At 41.9% G+C, this 21,050-nt stretch overlaps 1 protein-coding gene across 1 annotated transcript in view; it reads left to right on the top strand.

Moving 5' to 3' along the window:
• The first annotated feature begins 284 nt into the window (after positions 1–284).
• The window catches only part of gpr39 (G protein-coupled receptor 39), a 69,372-nt gene continuing 48,606 nt past the window's right edge, over positions 285–21,050 (top strand). Inside the window, exons 1-2 of the mRNA XM_078403440.1 lie at positions 285–409; positions 565–1,385. Coding sequence (XP_078259566.1) covers positions 566–1,385 — 820 coding nt within the window. The 5' untranslated portion in view covers positions 285–409; position 565. The remainder of the gene's footprint in view (positions 410–564; positions 1,386–21,050) is intronic.

Below are 21,050 nucleotides of genomic sequence, written 5' to 3'. Positions count from 1 at the left end.
GAAACCACAAAACTGAGTGCAGGAGACTTAGTACTCATATTTATAGTACTCTAGTTTAATCATTACAAAGGCTTGCTAGTTTAGGAGCAAACTGCTCATTCCTTTTCTGTCGCCCCACCCTTACTTATGCATTCATGTTCAGACAGGTTGGTTTGTTGAAAGCAGATTACTCCATACTTCCGGTTATGCCACAGCAGGAACGCACCAATTAATACGCATTTGTTTAATATTTAACAGAATCCCATGTTCTAAAGTTCACATTCAAAGATTCAGAGAGAGAGAGAGAGAGAGAGAGAGAGAGAGAAAGGGTGCTTACACCCTTACAGCTTTCTGGCAAAAAAACCCAAGGATGAACAGATCAACCACTTAATCTTTGGACAAAGAAGAATTAATGGAGATTTCCAGGAAGGTGAACTTTTTGGTGATTTGAAGCAGATTGTTCCTCACATTCGTGGAGACAATTATACTTTTTGTTGTGCTTTATGTGTAACAGTTGAACTGGTTCTGGTTTCTCTTCCAGTACTGCCTTTCGGGTGAATATTCTTCTAAACTTTTTTGTTACAGCATGGGTGACCACACTGCCTGTGAATCCCATTTCAACCACAAGCATGTACCCGAATTGGAAGTTAAAACTTCGGTCAAGATTTTTCTGACAATATTATACAGTATCATTCTTGTGGCAGGGATAATTGGAAATAGCTTAACCATAAAGGTCGCACAGGTTCTGCAAAAGAAAGGTTATCTTCAAAAGAGCGTTGCTGATCACATGATCAGTCTCTCCTGCGCTGATTTACTTGTTCTGATACTGGGAATGCCTGTGGAATTATACAGCGTGATATGGTATCCATTTTCTTCATCCAGTGGAGACGTAGCCTGTAAGATTTATAACTTCCTTTTTGAAACATGTAGCTATGCCACAATATTGCATGTTGCTACTTTGAGTTTTGAACGTTACATTGCTATTTGTCATCCGTTCAAGTACAAGTCTGTATCTGGCTCGAGAACAGTGAAGCTAATTTGCTTTGTCTGGCTGACTTCATTTTTCATAGCGTTACCACTCCTTTTTTCAATGGGCGTCGAGGATCCATTGGAGCCCTTCGGTAAAAGTAGCCACAACTCTCTTCGCAGTCACTGTGACAACAGAAAGTCAAACCAAACCATTTGCACCAACCTCAGCTCCAAACAGACGGTCTTTCAGGCAAGCATTTTCAGTGCCTTCATTCTGTACGTGGTGATTCTCGTCTCAGTTGTGTTTATGTGCAGAATGATGATGAACACTTTAAATGGAATGGAGTGCAATGACATGGATCCTAAAGATAAAGACAAATCCAAACAAAGGAGAACAAAAGTGGAATCATCAAGAAAACAGAGCATTGTGTTTTTGGGTAAGAACATCAGCATTTACTAATGTAATATCTTTAATAAATTTGGGCAAGTCAAACCAATGCATGGAACTGGAGGGGAAGGAAAGTGCTTAAGGTACATTCTTCCCTTTATTTTTGTGATGTACTTTATATCCAACTCCACTGTTGCCTAAAAGTGCTCTTTGAACTATATTCACAGTACATTAACCTTTACTTCAGTCCTGTTGTGGGAGTAAGGTAGTTTGGCTTTGGTCACTTTCATTAAAAGTGTAGGAACATCAGCTATTGCTTATATATAGATGCACTTATTCCATTCCAAATGTATCACTGGAACCGAATATATACACAAGTTTTGCTGATTGGTTTGGCCTGCAATAACTGGAACTAAACTTCCAACATAATTGAACATAATTGCTAGAAAATACATGTGGCACGTTGGCAGAGTGGTAGAGTTGCTGCCTTACAGCGCCAGAGACCCGGATTCGATCCAGGCTACGGGTGCGGCTGTATGGACTTTATACGTTCTCCCCATGACCACGTGGGTTTTCCTTGTGGGCTCCAGTTTCTTCCCATACTCCAAAGATATACAGGTTTGTAGTTTAAGTGGCTTTGATAAAAATAGTAAATTGTCTCTAGTGTGTAGGACAGTGCTAGTGTACAGGGATTGCTGGTCGGCATGGACTTGGTGGGCCTGTTTTCGCGCTGTATCTCTAAACTAAACTAAAACTAAATTAAACTAAACATGTGCATGTTTAGTATGAAAGATATATTGCTTCATCTAGAATATTTTTCCCCAAACTCAATACTGAACATGAATTGTCCAATTCTTGGCACAGTTCACACTGCAGGTCTTCCCCAGCTCGTGTATGCCAGACCTACAGTGCCCTCCATAATGTTTGTGACAAAGACCCATCATTTATTTATTTGCCTCTTTTCTCCACAATTTGAGATTTGTAATAGAAAAAAAATCACATGTGGTTAAAGTGCACATTGTATCACTAAATATCTCTAAACTTAATCCATAGAAACATAGAAACATAGAAAACATTGTCTGAAGAAAGGGCTCGACCCGAAATGTCACCAGTTTTCTCCAGGGATGCTGCCCGACCTGTTGAGTTACTCCAGCATTTTGTGTCTTTCTTTGCTGTGAACCAGCATCTGCAGTTGTTTCCGACAACTTTTAAACTTTTAAAGTAACAACATTAAAACACAAATACAGAATTTGCTTTTTTACTCTGCACAGAGATTCTGCAGAATATTCTGGAATAACCTAAATAAATAGCCCCATTCATGTGATGTCTCTGACCAGTGCAACAGTACTTATTTAGAAAGGTTTTGAATTTCTTCAGAGTGCCTGGTATCAGAAAAGATCACTTTGGATAGGGCACATCTTCCACTATGGCTTTTCTCTGTGTGACCTGTATCTGTTCAATCACAGCCATTCACAAAATTTAAAGACGCTGCAGCCCAACATAAGTGGCATGTGTATTACCTGACCAGACTACAGAATGATAAAGGAAGTCATTCCGTCTAAAACCAGAGTCTTTGAAGATAAATCCAGTTTGTTCCACTCTTTGTTCTTTCATCATGCCTGCAATTTTCCGTCCCTTTTAATGATTATTGATGATTCTGAATAGATCTCTCATCCAATGCATTCTAAATCCTAACAATTTTGTTGCCGGGAAACACTTTCCTTCATGCTGGTCCTTATCCTTTTGCTAATCACCTCAAGTCTACACCCTTTAACCCCATTTCCTTTCCCAGAAGATCAATTTTTTGTCACTGATAACTTTCCAATTAACTGATTAGAAAGTTTATAATTAGTTTAAACCTTAACGTTTGGTGGACTTACTAATACGTTTTTTAATCAATGGCTATTGTTTTCTGATCTGTGTGGATGTAATAAACAAATACTATGATATAAAGCTGAAAACCAGCTTTGTACATTTTCTTGGAAGAGAACACAGCATAATAATAAATCTTATAAGATACGCTCGAAGCTTCAGAGATTAGTGATGCGCTAAGCGATAATACACTGGAATTTAGAAGGATGAGAGGGGATCTTATCGAAACATATAAGATTATTAAGGGGTTGGACACGCTCGAGGGGCAGGAAACATGTTCCCAATGTTGGGGGAGTCCAGAACCAGGGGCCACAGTTTAAGAATAAGGGGTAGGCCATTTAGAACGGAGATGAGGAAAAACTTTTTCAGTCAGAGAGTTGTAAATCTGTGGAATTCTCTGCCTCAGAAGGCAGTGGAGGCCAGTTCTCTGAATGCATTCAAGAGAGAGCTAGATAGAGCTCTTAAGGATAGCGGAGTCAGGGGGTATGGGGAGAAGGCAGGAACGGGGTATTGATTGAGAATGATCAGCCACGATCACATTGAATGGTGGTGCTGGCTCGAAGGGCCGAATGGCCTACTCCTGCTATTGTCTATTGTCTAATTAAAACTTTGCCAAGTAAAAAAAATAGTAGAGTCAATCTAGACCATCTAAACATCAAAACACCAGCGGGGAAATTCAGTGAATTCAATGGAATCAAATTTCAAAAGCTGATGCTCTATGGAGTTAGATAGAGCTCTAGGGAGTTAGATAGAGCTCTAGGGAGTTAGATAGAGCTCTAGGGGCTAGTGGAATCAAGGGATATGGGGAGAAGGCAGGCACGGGTTATTGATTGTGGACGATCAGCCATGATCACAATGAATGGCGGTGCTGGCTCGAAGGGCCGATTGGCCTCCTCCTGCACCTATTTTCTATGTTTCTATGGATTAAGTTTAGAGATATTTAGTGATACAACGTGGAAACAAGCCATTTGGCCCAACAAGTCTATGCGACCATCTATCACCCGTACACTGGTTCGATTTTATCCCACTTTCGCATCCTACACACTAGGGACCATTTACAGAGGCCAATTAACCAACAAACCTGCACGTTTTTTGGAATGTGGGAGGAAACCAGAGCACCTGGAGAAAACCCACACAGTCACGGAGGGAACACACAACCTCCGCACAGATAGCACCCATGGTCAGGATCAAATTGGGATCTCTGGGCTGTGAAGCACTGCGTTTCTGTGCTGCCCCTACATTCTGCTACAAATGCAAGGTGAATACAGATGAATTTCAAACCTTATTTTAAGAATGCTTGTTAGTTGAGACAGTCCACTTTCCATTAAATTTTTAATCAATTCAATTATCTTTCCTTTCCAAGGGTCAAGAAAATTGGTTTCACTGTGCCTTACCTTTGGTCTCTGAACTCAGATTAATTTATTGTCACCAGGATGTAATGAAATTACTTGTTCACTTCACACTCAGTGAGCAGTCAACATACAGTAATGAATGCAAAACAGCTGATTGGTGCAAGAAGATAGTGCAATCCAAAGAAGTGCAAAAATATTAAAGTACAATACCAGAATAACCGAATGAGGTAGAGCTAAGAGTAAGAGAGGCCGTGAAAGGGGTGATTAGTTTGGAGTCTGATAGCTGTGGGAAAGAAACCATTTTAAAATCTGGATATCTGGGCTTTCTAGCTTCTCTCTTTTACCTTCTGGGAGAAGATTGAGAAAAGGGAATGGGTAGTGTGGCAGGCATCCTTCACAAATACTTCCAGCTGGCCTGATAAAATTCACCATGAAGATGAACTGGATGGAAAAAATGTGTTGAAGCTGTGATGGACTGGGCAGTGTTCACCACTCTCTCTGTGGGTTCAGGCAGTCACTATACCAGATGTGTTCCATCAAAAATATGTTCTGTAGCACAGATGTAGAATTGAGAGAATCCTTATGGACATGCCGAATCTTCTCGGATGCCCAAGAAAATAAATATGCCAATGTGCTTCCTTAATCACTGCTTCAGTGTGAAGGGACCAGGCTAAATTGCTAGTGATGTGCGTGCCATGACGTTTGAAGCTCTCAGCCAACTGTACAACAGCTCTTTGAGTAAGACAGGGTTGTGTTACCCACTGACCTGGGTAGGTTAGCAACCAATGCTTTCCGCTTCTTGACATGAAGGGCTAGATTGTTGCTCTGACGTCACATTCTCCCTCCTTGCTATATTTCCACTCATCATTGTTGTTGACTTGGTCAACCACAGTGGTTTGGTTGACAACAACAGTTTGACAAACTTAAAGATTGAGTTAGACACAAAAAGCTGGATCAGGCAGTGGGTCAGGCAGCATCTCTGAAGAAAAGGAATAGGGAGGTTTCAGGTCGAGGCCATTCATCAGAGTGAGAATCAGGGGAAAAGGAAATGAGATATACTGAATGTGTAGGAAAGAACTGCAGATGCTGGTTTACACCGAAGATAGACACCAAATGCTGGAGTAACTCAGCGGGATAGGCTGCATCTCTAGAGAGAAGGATTGGGTCGAGACCCTTCTTCAGAAGGAGAGTCAGGGGAGAATCAAACTAGAGATATGGACGGGTCAGGTGTGAAAACAACAGATCAAAGCAGACGTTGATCAAGAAAAGGTAGAATGGTTCATTGTTGGCTGAAGGGAAGGTAATAACGAGTTATACAAACACTAAAAAATAATCAGGAGGACAGTGAAACTAGTCGGAGAAATAAGGGTTGGGGAGGGACGGGGAGAGAGGGAAAGCAAAGGTTACTTGAAGTTAGAGAAATCAATATTCATACTATTTGGTTGTAAGGAGATATGCAAAGCAATTTTTTTTCTACCCACACAGGTGGCGGGCGCCTAGAATATGCTGCCAGGGGTGATGGTGGAGATAGATAAAAGAGTAGCATTTCAGAGGCTTTTGGATAGGCACATGTATATGGAGTGAATGGTTCAGTTTAGTTTATTGTCACGTGTACCAATGTACAGTGAAAAGCTTTTGTTGCATGCTAAAGTCAGCAGAAAGACAATACATGATTACAATCGATCCATTTAGACAATAGACAATAGACAATAGACAATAGGTGCAGGAGTAGGCCATTCAGCCCTTCGAGCCAGCACCGCCATTCAATGCGATCATGGCTGATCACTCTCAATCAGTACCCCGTTCCTGCCTTCTCCCCATACCCCCTCACTCCGCTATCCTTAAGAGCTCTATCCAGCTCTCTCTTGAAAGCATCCAACGAACTGGCCTCCACTGCCTTCTGAGGCAGAGAATTCCACACCTTCACCACCCTCTGACTGAAAAAGTTCTTCCTCATCTCCGTTCTAAATGGCCTACCCCTTATTCTCAAACTGTGGCCCCTTGTTCTGGACTCCCCCAACATTGGGAACATGTTATCTGCCTCTAATGTGTCCAATCCCCTAATTATCTTATATGTTTCAATAAGATCCCCCCTCATCCTTCTAAATTCCAGTGTATACAAGCCCAATCGCTCCAGCCTTTCAACATACGACAGTCCCGCCATTCCGGGAATTAACCTAGTGAACCTACGCTGCACGCCCTCCATAGCAAGAATATCCTTCCTCAAATTTGGAGACCAAAACTGCACACAGTACTCCAGGTGCGGTCTCACCAGGGCCCGGTACAACTGTAGAAGGACCTCTTTGCTCCTATACTCAACTCCTCTTGTTACGAAGGCCAACATTCCATTGGCTTTCTTCACTGCCTGCTGAACCTGCATGCTTCCTTTCATTGACTGATGCACTAGGACACCCAGATCTCGTTGAACTCCCCCTCCTCCTAACTTGACACCATTCAGATAATAATCTGCCTTTCTATTCTTACTTCCAAAGTGAATAACCTCACACTTATCTACATTAAACTGCATCTGCCATGTATCCGCCCACTCACACAACCTGTCCAAGTCACCCTGCAGCCTTATTGCATCTTCCTCACAATTCACACTACCCCCCAACTTAGTATCATCTGCAAATTTGCTAATGGTACTTTTAATCCCTTCGTCTAAGTCATTAATGTATATCGTGAATAGCTGGGGTCCCAGCACCGAACCTTGCGGTACCCCACTGGTCACTGCCTGCCATTCCGAAAGGGACCCATTTATCCCCACTCTTTGCTTTCTGTCTGTCAACCAATTTTCTATCCATGTCAGTACCCTACCCCCAATACCATGTGCCCTAATTTTGCCCACTAATCTCCTATGTGGGACCTTGTCGAAGGCTTTCTGAAAGTCGAGGTACACCACATCCACTGACTCTCCCTTGTCAATTTTCCTAGTTACATCCTCAAAAAATTCCAGTAGATTTGTCAAGCATGATTTCCCCTTCGTAAATCCATGCTGACTCGGAATGATCCCGTTACTGCTATCCAAATGCTCAGCAATTTCGTCTTTTATAATTGACTCCAGCATCTTCCCCACCACTGATGTCAGACTAACTGGTCTATAATTACCCGTTTTCTCTCTCCCTCCTTTCTTAAAAAGTGGGATAACATTTGCTATCCTCCAATCCACAGGAACTGATCCTGAATCTATAGAACATTGAAAAATGATCTCCAATGCTTCCACTATTTCTAGAGCCACCTCCTTAAGTACTCTGGGATGCAGACCATCAGGCCCTGGGGATTTATCAGCCTTCAGTCCCATCAGTCTACCCAACACCATTTCCTGCCTAATGTGGATTTCCTTCAGTTCCTCCATCACCCTAGGTTCTCCGGCCCCTAGAACATTTGGGAGATTGTGTGTATCTTCCTCAGTGAAGACAGATCCAAAGTAACGGTTTACCTCGTCTGCCATTTCTTTGTTCCCCATAATAAATTCCCCTGCTTCTGTCTTCAAGGGACCCACATTTGCCTTGACTATTTTTTTCCTCTTCACGTACCTAAAAAAACTTTTGCTATCCTCCTTTATATTATTGGCTAGTTTACCCTCGTACCTCATCTTTTCTCCCCGTATTGCCTTTTTAGTTAACTTTTGTTGCTCTTTAAAAGAGTCCCAATCCTCTGTCTTCCCACTCTTCTTTGCTATGTTACAGTGTATAGATACATTATAAGGTATAGATAAATTATTGCTATTGAGGGAGTGCAGTGTAGGTTCACCAGGTTAATTCCTGGGATGGCTGGACTGTCATATGATGAAAGAATGGGTCGACTGGGCTTGTATTCACTGGAATTTAGAAGGATGAGAGGAGATCTTATAGAAACGTATACAATTCTTAAAGGATTGGACAGACTAGATGCAGGAAAAATGTTCCTGATGTTGGGGGAGTCCAGAACCAGGGGTCACAGATTAAGAATAAGGGGTAGGCCATTTAAGACTGAGATGAGGAAAAAAAAATTTCAGCCAGAGAGTTGTGAATCTGTGGAATTCTCTGTCACAGAAGGCAGTGGAGGCCAATTTACTGGATGTCTTCAAGAGGGAGTTCGATTTAGCTCTTAGGACTAAAGGAATCAAGGGATATGGGGAGAAAGCAGGAACGGGGCACTGATTTTAGATGATCAGCCATGATCATATTGAATGGTGGTGCTGGCTCCAAGGGCCGAATGGCCTACTGCACCTATTTTTCTATGTTTTTTTCTATATTTCTAAGGGAATAATGTTTAGGAAGGATGGAATGGTAGGATGTGGATAATCGATTATGTGCAGAGAGATAAGAGTTGGCCTTATATATTCACCAGACATTGTGGGCTCTGGGCTGTACAGTTCTGTTTTACAACATTGCCACTTATTTCTACATATCTTTCAATTATCCCAAAAGACATTGTGAATCACCTTTTCCAGCATCTTAAGAATCCAAATCCGCTGAGTTGCTCCAGCACTTTATGTCTTTTTTTGGCATCTGCAGTTCTCTGTGTCGACTTCTTAAGAATCAGTATGCATAACTTCTACCTCACCACTGATTATTTTGCAAAATAAAAATCATCAACTTTATCTTCCTTTTAACTGATCCCCGCACATTTAATCTTGATTTGATATCAATTCAGTTACATGGATGAGGTCATTCATAAAGTATTAGAGTGTCCGGAGACAAGCATATATAATTTTGTTAGCAAATATCATCAATTACAGGGTTAACTTCTGCAGTGTAGAAGATCAAAGCAGCAGAGAATAACAAAAAATGGTAGAAAAAAGCTCATTGCTGTAATCCTTCTATTCCTTCTCGGGTTGCTCACCTTTACTGAGATTTTACGTTAGTTCATTATTACCTCCTGCTTTTTACATTCTGTGCCTCAAGTGATAAACCTGAAATTCCATTAGCTTTTTTGATGGCCTTATCAACCCAAGATGCTATCAATAACGTCTTGCAAATCTGTATATCCAAATCATTCTGCTCTCCCACTAGATTGTGTTGTCTTCCACTTAGTATGTAATCATAGATTGTTTCTTAAAACAGAATTATCACCTTACACTAGCTGACATTGAATTCTAGCTACCACAACAACAAAATTCCATCAATATCCTTCTACAATTTCTTGTAATATTTAAATGAATAGACTATATCTCCTAGCTTGGCATCACGAGCAAACGTCAATACCACTTTCTTATTCCATACATAGATACATAGACATTAGGTGCAAGTGTAGACCATTCGGCCCTTCGAGCCAGCACCGCCATTCAATGTGATCATTGCTGATCATCCACAATCAGTACCCTGTTCCTGCCTTCTCCCCATATCCCTTGATTCCGCTAGCCCTAAGAGCTCTATTTAACTCTCTCTTAAATGCATCCAGTGAATTGGCCTCCACTGCCCTCGGTGGCAGAGAATTCCACAAATTCACCACTCTCTGTATGAAAAGGTTTTTCCTCATCTCAGTTCTAAATGGCCTACCCCTTATTCTTAAACTGTGACCCCTGGTTCTGGACTTCCCCAACATCGGGAACATGTTTCCTGCATCTAGCATGTCCAATCCCTTAATAATTTTATATGTTTCTATAAGATCCCCTCTCATCCTTTTAAATTCCAGTGAATGCAAGCCCAGTCGCTCCAGTCTTTCATCATATGACAGTCCCTCCATCCCGGGAATTAACCTCATGAACCTATGCTGCACTCCCTCAATAGCAAGAATGTCCTTCCTCAAATCCAAAACAGATAGGCCCAAACTCAATAGTAAAACTACAAATTAAATTATTGGCAAATAAACATGCAATACCACAGTAGCCATTTAGTTTTAGTTTTTAGTTTTAGAGATACAGGGCGGAAACAGGCCCGTTGGCCCACTAAGTCCGTGCCGACTGGCGATCCCAGGGACAATTTTACATTTATACCAAGCCAATTAATCTACAAACCTGTACATCTTTGGAGTGTGGAAGGAAACCGAAGATCTCAGATATAAACCACGCAGGTTACCAGGGAGACCGTACAAACTCTGCACTGACAGCACATGTAGTCAGGATCGAACCTCTACCGCTATGCAAATTAATATAATCTTCAAACACTCTTTCCAAAAGTTATTGATTTCTTCAGCAGATACTTCAGAAATTTAGTCCAACCCTTCAAATGACCATTCACACACAAGTTCATAAATCATTGGGGTGATTGCCCAGTTTGTACAATGAAGAATCAGGATAGTTACAACAAAATTCTCTATTGCATTAAGGTTTGCAGACCCTTCAGAACAGTCACCCATTCCTTAACTGGAGAGCTGAGGATGCTTTGGTAAGAGTTAAGATGATCAATATTTTGTAGGGGTCATAAGGTCATAAGTGATAGGAGTAGAATTAGGTCATTCAGCCCATCAAGTCTACTCCGCCATTCAATCATGGCTGATCTATCTCTCCTAACCCCATTCTCCTGCCTTCTCCCCATATCCTCTGACACCTGTACTAATCAAGAATCAATCTATCTCTGCCTTAAAAATATCCACTGACTTGGCCTCCACAGCCTTCTGTGGCGGAGAATTCCACAGATTCACCACCCAAAGCAGAGTCGGCTTTTACAGCAGCTAAGGCAGCCTTGGCAGACGCCACCATGTTGGTCCACCCGAGCCCCTCCGCCCCCACGGCCCTGACGGTTGACGCCTCTGACGTGGCGGTGGGCGGGGTCTTGGAGCAGCAGGTCGGTGGCCGTTGGCAGCCTTTGGCTTTTTTCAGCCGGCAACTAAATTCGGCTGAGCTGAAATATAGCGCATTTGACCGAGAGCTTCTGGCCCTCTATTTAGCTGTTCGTCATTTCAGGTACTTCCTTGAGGGCCGCCCATTTGTGGCCTTTACGGACCACAAACCATTAACATTTGCATTTTTCAAATTGTCTGACCCATGGTCGGCCCGCCAGCAGCGGCACCTGACTGCTATCTCCGAATTTACCACCGATGTCCGTCATGTCGCGGGTAAGCTTAATGCCGTTGCTGACGCCCTGTCTAGACCTGCTTTTTCCCCTATTTCGGCGGTGGACTGCGAGGTGGATCCCCAGGAGCTTGCGGAGGCACAGCTTCTAGCGGATACCACTTCGGCATACCAGTCCACCACTTCGGGATTGAAGTTGGCTCAGGTAGCCTGCGGGTCGGAAGGCACAAAAGTCTGGTGCGATGTTTCTCTTCCCCGTCCCAGGCCGGTAGTACCGCCCTCCCTTCAGCGCTGGGTTTTCTATGCCATTCATGGGCTGGCGCACCCATCCATCCGCTCCACCTCTGCTTTGGTAGCAGCTCGGTTTGTCTGGCATGGCCTACGGAAACAGGTAGCGGGTTGGGTGCGTTCCTGCGTTCCCTGTCAGACCGCTAAAGTCCAGCGCCATGTCCAGCCCCCCGTACAGGATTTCGAGGTCCCAGCAGTTCGTTTTTTCCACATCCACGTGGATTTAGTCGGGCCTTTGCCTTCCTCCCGGGGCTACACCCACCTCCTCACGGTGGTGGATCGGTTCACCCGGTGGCCAGAGGCTTTCCCATTGTCTGATATTTCGTCAGCGTCTTGTGCCAGGACTTTGGCCCTCCATTGGGTAGCTCGTTTCGGGGTCCCGGCAGTTATTACCACTGACAGAGGGCCGCAGTTCACTTCATCCCTCTGGGCCGCGCTCGCAGAACTGTACGGTTCCAAGTTACAACCCACTACTGCATATCACCCCCAGGCAAATGGACTTGTAGAAAGGTTCCACCGTCAACTTAAGGCGTCCCTCAGTGCAAGGCTTGAAGGCCCGGACTGGGTAGACCAGCTCCCCTGGGTTCTTTTGGGCATCCGGACTGCCCCTAAGCTAGATCTCGGTGCGTCGTCCGCGGAGCTAGTATATGGCTCGACACTTCGAGTACCCGGAGATTTGTTTCCGGATCCTTCAGACCAGCTGCCTACAGTCCCATCAGTGTTAGCATCTCTCCGGGAACGGGTGGGCTCCCTGGCTCCAGTTCCGACTTCACGTCATGGGTGTCCCATGGTACATGAACCGCCTTCCCTGAAGGACTGCGAGTTTGTTTTTCTGCGAAAAGATTCCTATCGCGCCCCGTTGCAGAGGGTCTATCAAGGGCCGTTCCGGGTTTTGCGTAAGGGAACGGCTACCTTCACCTTAGACATGTGCGGCAAGAGTGAGCTCGTCTCGGTGTCCCGGCTCAAACCTGCACACTTGGATCCGGATCAACCAGTCCTGGTCGGTCAAACCCCTAGGAGAGGCTGACCTCCGTTAGTTCCGCTCAGTCCAGGACCCCCCGTTCCGGCAGTTCCTCCAGGACCCCCCGTTCCGGCAGTTCCTCCAGGACCCCCCGTTCCGGCAGTTCCTCCAAGTCCGGAACCCCCGGCTCCTGTGGTTCAGGCTGTCCCTCTCCGTACTCGTTATGGTCGCGAAATCCGGCTCCCTGCTAGGTTCCGTACCTCGGGTTCTGGGGGGGGTCATGTAGCGACCATAGAGAATGGTCCAGGTCGTCGAACCCTCAGATTGGCCAGCGAGGTCACGTGTAAACGCGACCATGGGGATTGGTCCAGGGAGCGACATCGCTGATTGGCCAGCGTGGTCATGTGCGCTTTTGGCGCCCGAAATGTTCAGTTCGGCGAAGTCTTCGAAGAAGACAGTAAGTTTTTGATGGTTGTCCTTTACCTTGTTGTTTAACTGTGTATTCGAATATTGCGGCTGCAATAAACTTCTTCTACAACCAACAAGTTTTCGGACTCGCCATAACATCACCTCACTGCCGAGATTACTGAGGTGCCTACTCAGCTGTCAGACCCCAACACATACTCTTGACAGAGGACAACCCAAATTATCCACCTTAGAAATCCCTTATCAAGAATCAGTTTTCCTATCTCTTGCGACTGTGCCTTCCTCCGACGCTTTCTCTCCATCAGTATCTCAGGGCACAAGCCATTTTTAGGCCTGATCCTGTGGCATTCTCACCTGTTCCACCACCCCAGCTCACCGACCTCTGTGGCACTTGCACCTGTGAACAGCATTATCTTTGTTTTCCTTTACTAACTCCATGAATACAAGAAAGATCTACATGCATTTTGCATGTGCGAGATTTATTCTAACAGACACTATGGCCTGGTTCTTAAAGAAAACAAGTATTAATAATGAAAACTGCTGGAAGCAAAACATATTAGGCAGCATTTCCAGCATTTTGTTTTCAGATTTTCAGCGACTGTAGCTTTTCTTTCTATTTTTGAAGATAAAGGTAGATTTGATGAAGCTGAATAAAATTATGAGAATCTAAGTGAGATTAAATCATTTTCTATAATCAGGACACCAATTACATGGGACCACTAATTTTAAATACTGAAGGAAGGATCAGAGTGGAATTGAGGGAATAAAAACAAAATCTTTATTGTAATAAATTCCAAAGAATCTCTGGAGGAGGAGTGGTCAAAAACTAGTTTGATGACTAATGTGGTGATGGAGACAGAAACACTCAACCTAGTTATGTCCAATTAATGTGCCAAAGCCTACATAGTTATAGAGCAAGAACAGAAAATAGCATTGATATCAAAACCCATTTCATCTGGCATTGTCACATTGGCCAAACCACCTCCCATTGTGCCTGTATTTTGTACAATTCTCTGATTCAATGATTTACTCACATTTTATGGTAGAAATCAGCATGCACAGTTTGCATTAACCTGATTGATGATATTACTCGATCTACATCACTTCATTAATTTACTTACCAACAAAAGCTAATAGCATCATTGCTCATCTTGTGACCATTTAATGCAACAAATGTGGCATATAAATCACTGAAACATTTATTGAAATGTAGTAATAATCTACTGGTTGCACATAGGATTTTTAAAAAAACAACAGCAAAAATAATTCAAAGCTTAAAATAAGGTTAAAAATGCAAATGATAAAAATACAGAGAGAAGTAACGATGGAAGCTGGAATCGTGAGCGAAGAAATCAACAACTGGAGGAATTCAGTGAATTAGGCAGCATCTGTGGAGGGGAATGGACAGATGTTTTGAGTTAGGACACTTCTTTGAGATGTTGTTTGTCCATTTCCCTTCACAGATGCTGCCTGACCTGCGAAGGTCCTCTGGCAGTTAGTTCTCTGCCGTTAGAAATATCTGTCTATTGTATAATGAGTTCAAATACAGCATTTTAGTTTGAGGTTAAGAAACCATAATAATATTTGCAACTTCCCGTCGATTCATGATCTCATAATAAAGATATTTCATTACAACACAAGACATAGGAATGGGCGTATGTCATTTGGCCCTTCAAGACTTCTTCACCAATTCATCGCCATGCCATTTTCCAGTATTATCCCCACATCCCTTCATTCCCTTCATGTGTTTTTCTATTTGCTCTCTAATCCTCTTGTAAGAAAAGTCAAAAATTGCCTTTCTAATCACTTGCGACACCCACACACTAGATTTTAGCAACTTCCAAGGATACAGAGCCCTTTGAACATCAAGATGCTCCAGTCTCTTACAATTTAACAGTGCTCTGCTTTTCAGTATTTTCCATTTTCCATATTTCATTGCTTTCTTGCCCATTAGCTCAGCTGGTAAAGATTTTGTTGAAGCTTTTCCTCTCTCAACTTACCTGTTTTATAAAGATCTAAAAAAAATGCAGCTACTGAAATGAAACAGAAAATCTTGAAAACACTTAGCAGATCAGGCAGTATCCGAAGTGTAGGCAATGGAGAAACAGAGTTATGCTTCAGGTGAAGCTGTTTCTTTTTTCACAGATAATGTCTGATCCTGCTGAATGTATCCCGCATTTTCTGGTGTTAATCCTAATTAGTTTAAATGGTCATTAGCAAACGTGGAAATATGACATTTGACCCCCTGAATCATATCCCTGACATAGATTCAGTACAGTTGGGGCCCCAAATATCAATCCTTACTGCGTGATACTAATCACAGCCTGTGACCCTGAGGATAATCATTTCAAAATCCATAAATGGCATAATCACCTCAACTCCGTTATTATGGTCTAATTGGTGAAGTCATGAGAGGTTGAAGGGATATTAACAGCAGGCTAATCAGTAGAGAAAATATTTAGCAAATTGAACATATGGTGTTGGGGAATGTGAAATTATGCATTTTGGCAGGAAGAATAAAATATAATGGCCTATCGTCAAAGGCAACAAAACCCAATGGAGGAATTCTGCAGGTTGAGCAGCAGCTGGTGGGGTTGGAAGTGGGGGGTGGAGAAGTTGCTATAGTTTTGGGTTGAAAGCTTGTATCAGGACAGAATGGAGAGAGGTGATAACCAGTATAAAGAGGAGAGGGGTGTGGTGAGACAGAAACCAGTGGGTGATCAGTAAACAAAGAAGGGGTGAAGGATAATGGGCAGGTGTAGCCATGGTAGGGATGGAGTTGGGAGACAGAGACAAGTGGATGATAGGAAGAGGCAGACAAAAAACAAACAAGAAAAGCATATACCGTGTCTATCTTCACCCTCCCATCCCCATTTATCTGCCACCCCTCACATCCATCTGTTTTTTTTTGGTGTGAGGAGGTGGTTTGCACATTGGATTTTAGGGATTTGCAAGGACATGATGCCTTATTTTTGCATGTAACCCTCATAGACTAAGTCTCAATGGCCTTTTTGGTTGCAGAATTCATGAATTCACCAACTTTGGGCAGATGGGGGAGGGGGGGGGGGGGGGATGGGTATTCTTTTCATCGCCATCTTTAATGGTCAACCATTTATTTTGGGACAGTACCTTACCGGAAAGAGGCAAAAGAGAAATAAAGTAATCTCTGCATTTGCCCGATCAAGATCCAAAATAAATCTGCATGCAATGAGATTTCCTCTCCTTCCAATGGCTTGAGCATTAAGAGAGATCATCTTCAATTTTTCATTATATGTATAAAAAAAAACAAATTAATTTGGTGAACCTTTATTATGCTTTATGGTAAGTTTATCTTCAGTTGTGGAGATTAGACTAGTACAGAATAATTCAGGACCATTCACACCCATCTCTGTAATATTTCAGTAAGACGTCTTTACTGTCAAACATAAATCCAATGGTGGTCAAGGCCAACACACCATTTGCCTTCCTAATTGCTTGCCGAAACTGTATGCCAACATTCAGTGATTCATGTATAAGGACGACCAAGGACTTTCTAAACAAAAACACATCTGAATCACTTACCATTAAAAAAAAATCCCACTTGTCTGGATTTCTACCAAAAGTAGATTGCCCTTTTCCCCCATTTACCATTTGTTTGTCCTTTCACTTATCCCATCTATATATCTTTGAAGCCGCTTTGTAATCTCTCCTGCCTCAGTCTGTAAGGAAATTAGTGGACTTAAAGTGGTGCTCTGTGCTCATCAATGAAACCTTTAGAAGTCTGATTTTATGTTTCTCTTATGTGACTTCCATATTCCAACTTTCCCTTATCAATGCTTTGGTTTATCGTTGCTGAATTCTGTAATTTTCCCAGTTCTTGGCTGACTGCTTATTTTGGGAATATATTATTTTTCATTTCATCTAATCTAATTTTTGCCATCTCTTGTTAGCCAAACCAGACTCCATTTTTCATGTTCGGTTTTTGTCTCTTAAAAAGTGATAAATATTTATCACAGAAACGTATTCATCCTTTAAAAGATTAGCCATTGTGTATTTATTATATGCTGCAACATGGAATGAAAACCCAACAAGTAGAACAGTCTGAAGAAGCGTCTCGACTCGAAACATCACCCATTCTATCCAGAGATGCTGCCTGTTCCACTGAGTTACTCCAGCATTTTTGTGTCTGTCTTCGGTGTTAATCAGCACCTGCAATTCCTTCCTACACAAGTAGAATTACATTATCACTGGAAAATATTTATATATTTAAAAGCAGCACAGTGCTGCCACTGGTGGAGCTGCTGCCTCACAGTGGCAGAGCCCCTGGTTCGATCCTGATCTCAGGTGCTGTCTGCTTTGAGTTTGCACATTGTCCTTGTGACCGAGTGGGTTTCCTCTGGGTGCTCCAGTCTGGGTCGTCCCACATCCCAAAGGCGCACGAGTGTTAAAGTTAATTGGTCTCTGTAAATTGTCCCTAGTGCGTAAGACCAGTTGTGAATGGGCAGTTGATGGTCGGCATGTACTCGGTGGACCTAAGGGCCTGATTCCATGCTGTATCTCTAAAACAATAGATGGACAGGTAACAATCAAAACTAATCCTGCAAAGTCATTGTTAAGGCTGAAATCTCTTGAAAGAACAAAGGATAAAATAAAATGTGAAAATAAAATACTAACTAATTGAATTTTTACAGGCAGCACTGTGAACAAAAGCAAGAAAAGGAGTCAAATGGAGAGCAAATTAGTTTTAACATAATTTGAAGTAGACTTTAAAAATAAGTGGAGAAGCAATGAAAGGTGGGAAAGAAATTCCACACATAGTATATCTGTGGGTGAAGGCATATTTATCAATGTTGTGGTCAAATAAAGGAAGGCACACAAAGAACCAGGATTAACCAGCCTCTCACTATGGCTGAACAATGCAAACATTGTCCCAAATTAAAAGTATGTCAAACCTGAAATCCAGAACCTTAAACGTGATATTTAATCATACACTGCACCTGCCTACATATGTTCTTCTTGATATGTTGACATTTCTAGTGTTAGGTCCGATGAAAAGGTCATTGCCCTTAAACATTAACTGTTCATCTTTCCACGGATATTGCCTGACCTGTTGAAAATTGACAGCATTTCCACTTTTATTTCGTGTCATATTTTCTTCTTAGGAGATACCTCCTGCATCGTCACACGATTACATTGGAAAGCATTTTCTTTTTAATGCATTATACATTGCAATGACTTTTAAAATAAGACTTTATAAAAGCTGAAACTTAAATATGCACTCATCTAAGCTCATTCTTTTAGCATTCTCTCTCACATTCTTCAGCAGGAGCCTCCATGCACAGACTATTCCTTTCTCATTTCTAGTTTCCAACCCACCTCTTTCTCTGGTGCTGATTTTCCAGTTTCTATTTTTGAATCAAATATTATGAGGTAATTCTTTAAACTTATTCTTTCGTTCTAAATACAAACATTCTATTCTTCAAACCTTTCATTGTAGTCATTTTTCACTATCCCTACTAAAATCAATGCTTGTTAAAAAAGCTTTTATTCAAAAAATTAGCTCTGCTAGAATCTCAGGCTTTCAATCTTTATTTACTTCATGCTATGCTTCCTTTTAGACTACATCTCTGCTCTTTTTCAACTTTAGACAGACTTTCCATTTCAATACAATAATAAAAAACCTCCCAAACTTTAAATAATATTTCAAACCTGAAAACCAGAACTTCCCACCAGAAGTGGGATTTGTTTTTAATGGATTTACCCAAGAATCCTTGTGTGAAAATCTATTAAAAACTCATTATAAACTCTATGAGGTGTTATTGGATATATTATTCCAATTAGTAGAACACGCCATGTGGGGAAGCATTGCACACTTCACCATTTAAAAAGACAGTGAGATGCTTACATTAGTCGATGAAGTGTATCTAGAAGACACTTAACCAACAAATAAATTCATATTATCAAAATGTATGGATTTATACAGAGCTTGCTCCATTATTCTAATCAACTAACATTCTCTGCTTATTAAACACTCATCATCAACTCTGACATTTCAAAACTAACTTAGCAAGAAATGTATTTGCTGTAAGTGGAGATTATGTACTCCTTGCAAGAACATTCTATTATTCACATGAAGTCAAATTACTCAGGCACAGTGATTTTTGAAACAAGGCCTATGAACTGAAAAAATATCAAGGGCGGGCAATACATTGTGTTTCAATCCCTTAAAAGTGAACACTGGATGGAATCCCATTCCTATCCTGACTGGAATTGCTCTTCACATCATTCAGTTTCAAGGTTGCCTGAAACTCCTTGAGAAGGATTCCAGCCCTCAATGCCAGGTCTCATCAATTTGCCAGGCTAGCTGATGAGAGTGCTGCAGATCAGCCCCACTTGTCTATTTAATTATCAAGTCTCTCACAGGGATTGACTTAATTCCAATATTCCATTACCGACTTGACCTTAAAGGGATCATGCTTGCCTTTCCATACCAGCAGCCAGGAATTGACAATTAGACAAATAACATTGATTTGTCACAACCATTTTTTAATTTTAATTGAGTAATTAATTTAAGCAAACGTAATCTTACATTTGAATAAATGGCCTCAGGGGGAAAAGTAAGGATTTTTAAAATTTGATAATCACTGTAGGAGGCACCTTGAAATGCTTTATTGCATGACACATTATATAAATGCCGTTTCTAAGATTTAACTGTTGTTCAATTCCAATTGAATAGTGACCAATACAATTCTGAAGAAGGGTCTCCACCCAAAACGTCACCCATTCCTTCTCTCCTGAGATCAGTCTGAAAAGGGGTCTCAACCCGAAATGTCACCCATTCCTTCTCTCCAGAGATGCTGCCTGTCCCACTGAGTTACTCCAGCATTCTGTGTCTATCTTCAATTTAAACCAGCATCTGCAGTTCTTTCCTACACCGACAAATTCAATACATTTGTCTTTTGACCATAATTTCAAAACAACTCAGACCCCAGGTCTTCTTGCAACATCCACTGATTGTCCTTTAATAATCAAAGTAGGTTTTCAATACTGAGTATACATACTTATCCTTTGCTGTATTTAAAATAAATTGTTTGCCATAGATGTTATCCTAAGAACCTCCTCCACATCTAGTTCAACAAAAGTGCCGGAGTAGCTTTATTGAGTTACTCCAGCACTTTGTGATTTATTCAAGATACCAGCATCTGCAATTCCTTGTGTCTCTACAACTAGTTCAGATTGAAGACCTTTCTCTCTCCACATGTCACAGTTTAACACTCAGGGATTATACAGTTAAAACAGAGATAGGATGAAAAATTTAAGGCAGAATGGAAAGATTCTTGATAAGCAGTCAGGTGCAGAAGTTTTTGCTGCTGCCTTACAGCTCCAACAAAAGAGCACAAAGTGCCGGAGTAACTCAGCGGGTCGGGCAGCACCTCTGGAGAAAATGAATAGGTGACATTTTGTGTCAGGATGTAGATGCTTTCTATAGATTCTGTCTGACCCACTGAGTTACTCCGTCGCTTTGTGCCTTTTGTGTAAAAACCATCTGTAGTTTTACAGCAACTTGAATTCAATCCTGACCTTCGATGTTGTATCTGTGGAGTTTGCTCATTTTCCTCCTGACTACATGGATTTCCACCAGACTTTCTGGCACATCCTGGCGATATCTTGCCAGGTTAATTGGCCACTGCAAATTATCCCTTAGTGCAGGTAGGTGACAAAAGAATGAAAGGAGAATAGAAAAACATGTAAGGTACAGGGAAATAAGAAGGAGGGTGATTGGTTTTGTGGGAAGCAGGCAAGGACCCGATGGATGAATGGCCTCCTGTGCCGTAATAATTAATGAAAAGTGAACGGTTGCTGAGGGTTAGTGGGAATTGAGTGCATTCGGATCAGTTA

Source organism: Rhinoraja longicauda, chromosome 8, assembly GCF_053455715.1.
Source record: "Rhinoraja longicauda isolate Sanriku21f chromosome 8, sRhiLon1.1, whole genome shotgun sequence".
Classification (NCBI taxonomy): domain Eukaryota; kingdom Metazoa; phylum Chordata; class Chondrichthyes; order Rajiformes; family Arhynchobatidae; genus Rhinoraja; species Rhinoraja longicauda.
Note: the sequence above shows the minus strand (reverse complement) of the source record. Positions and strands in the feature narration are given on the sequence as shown.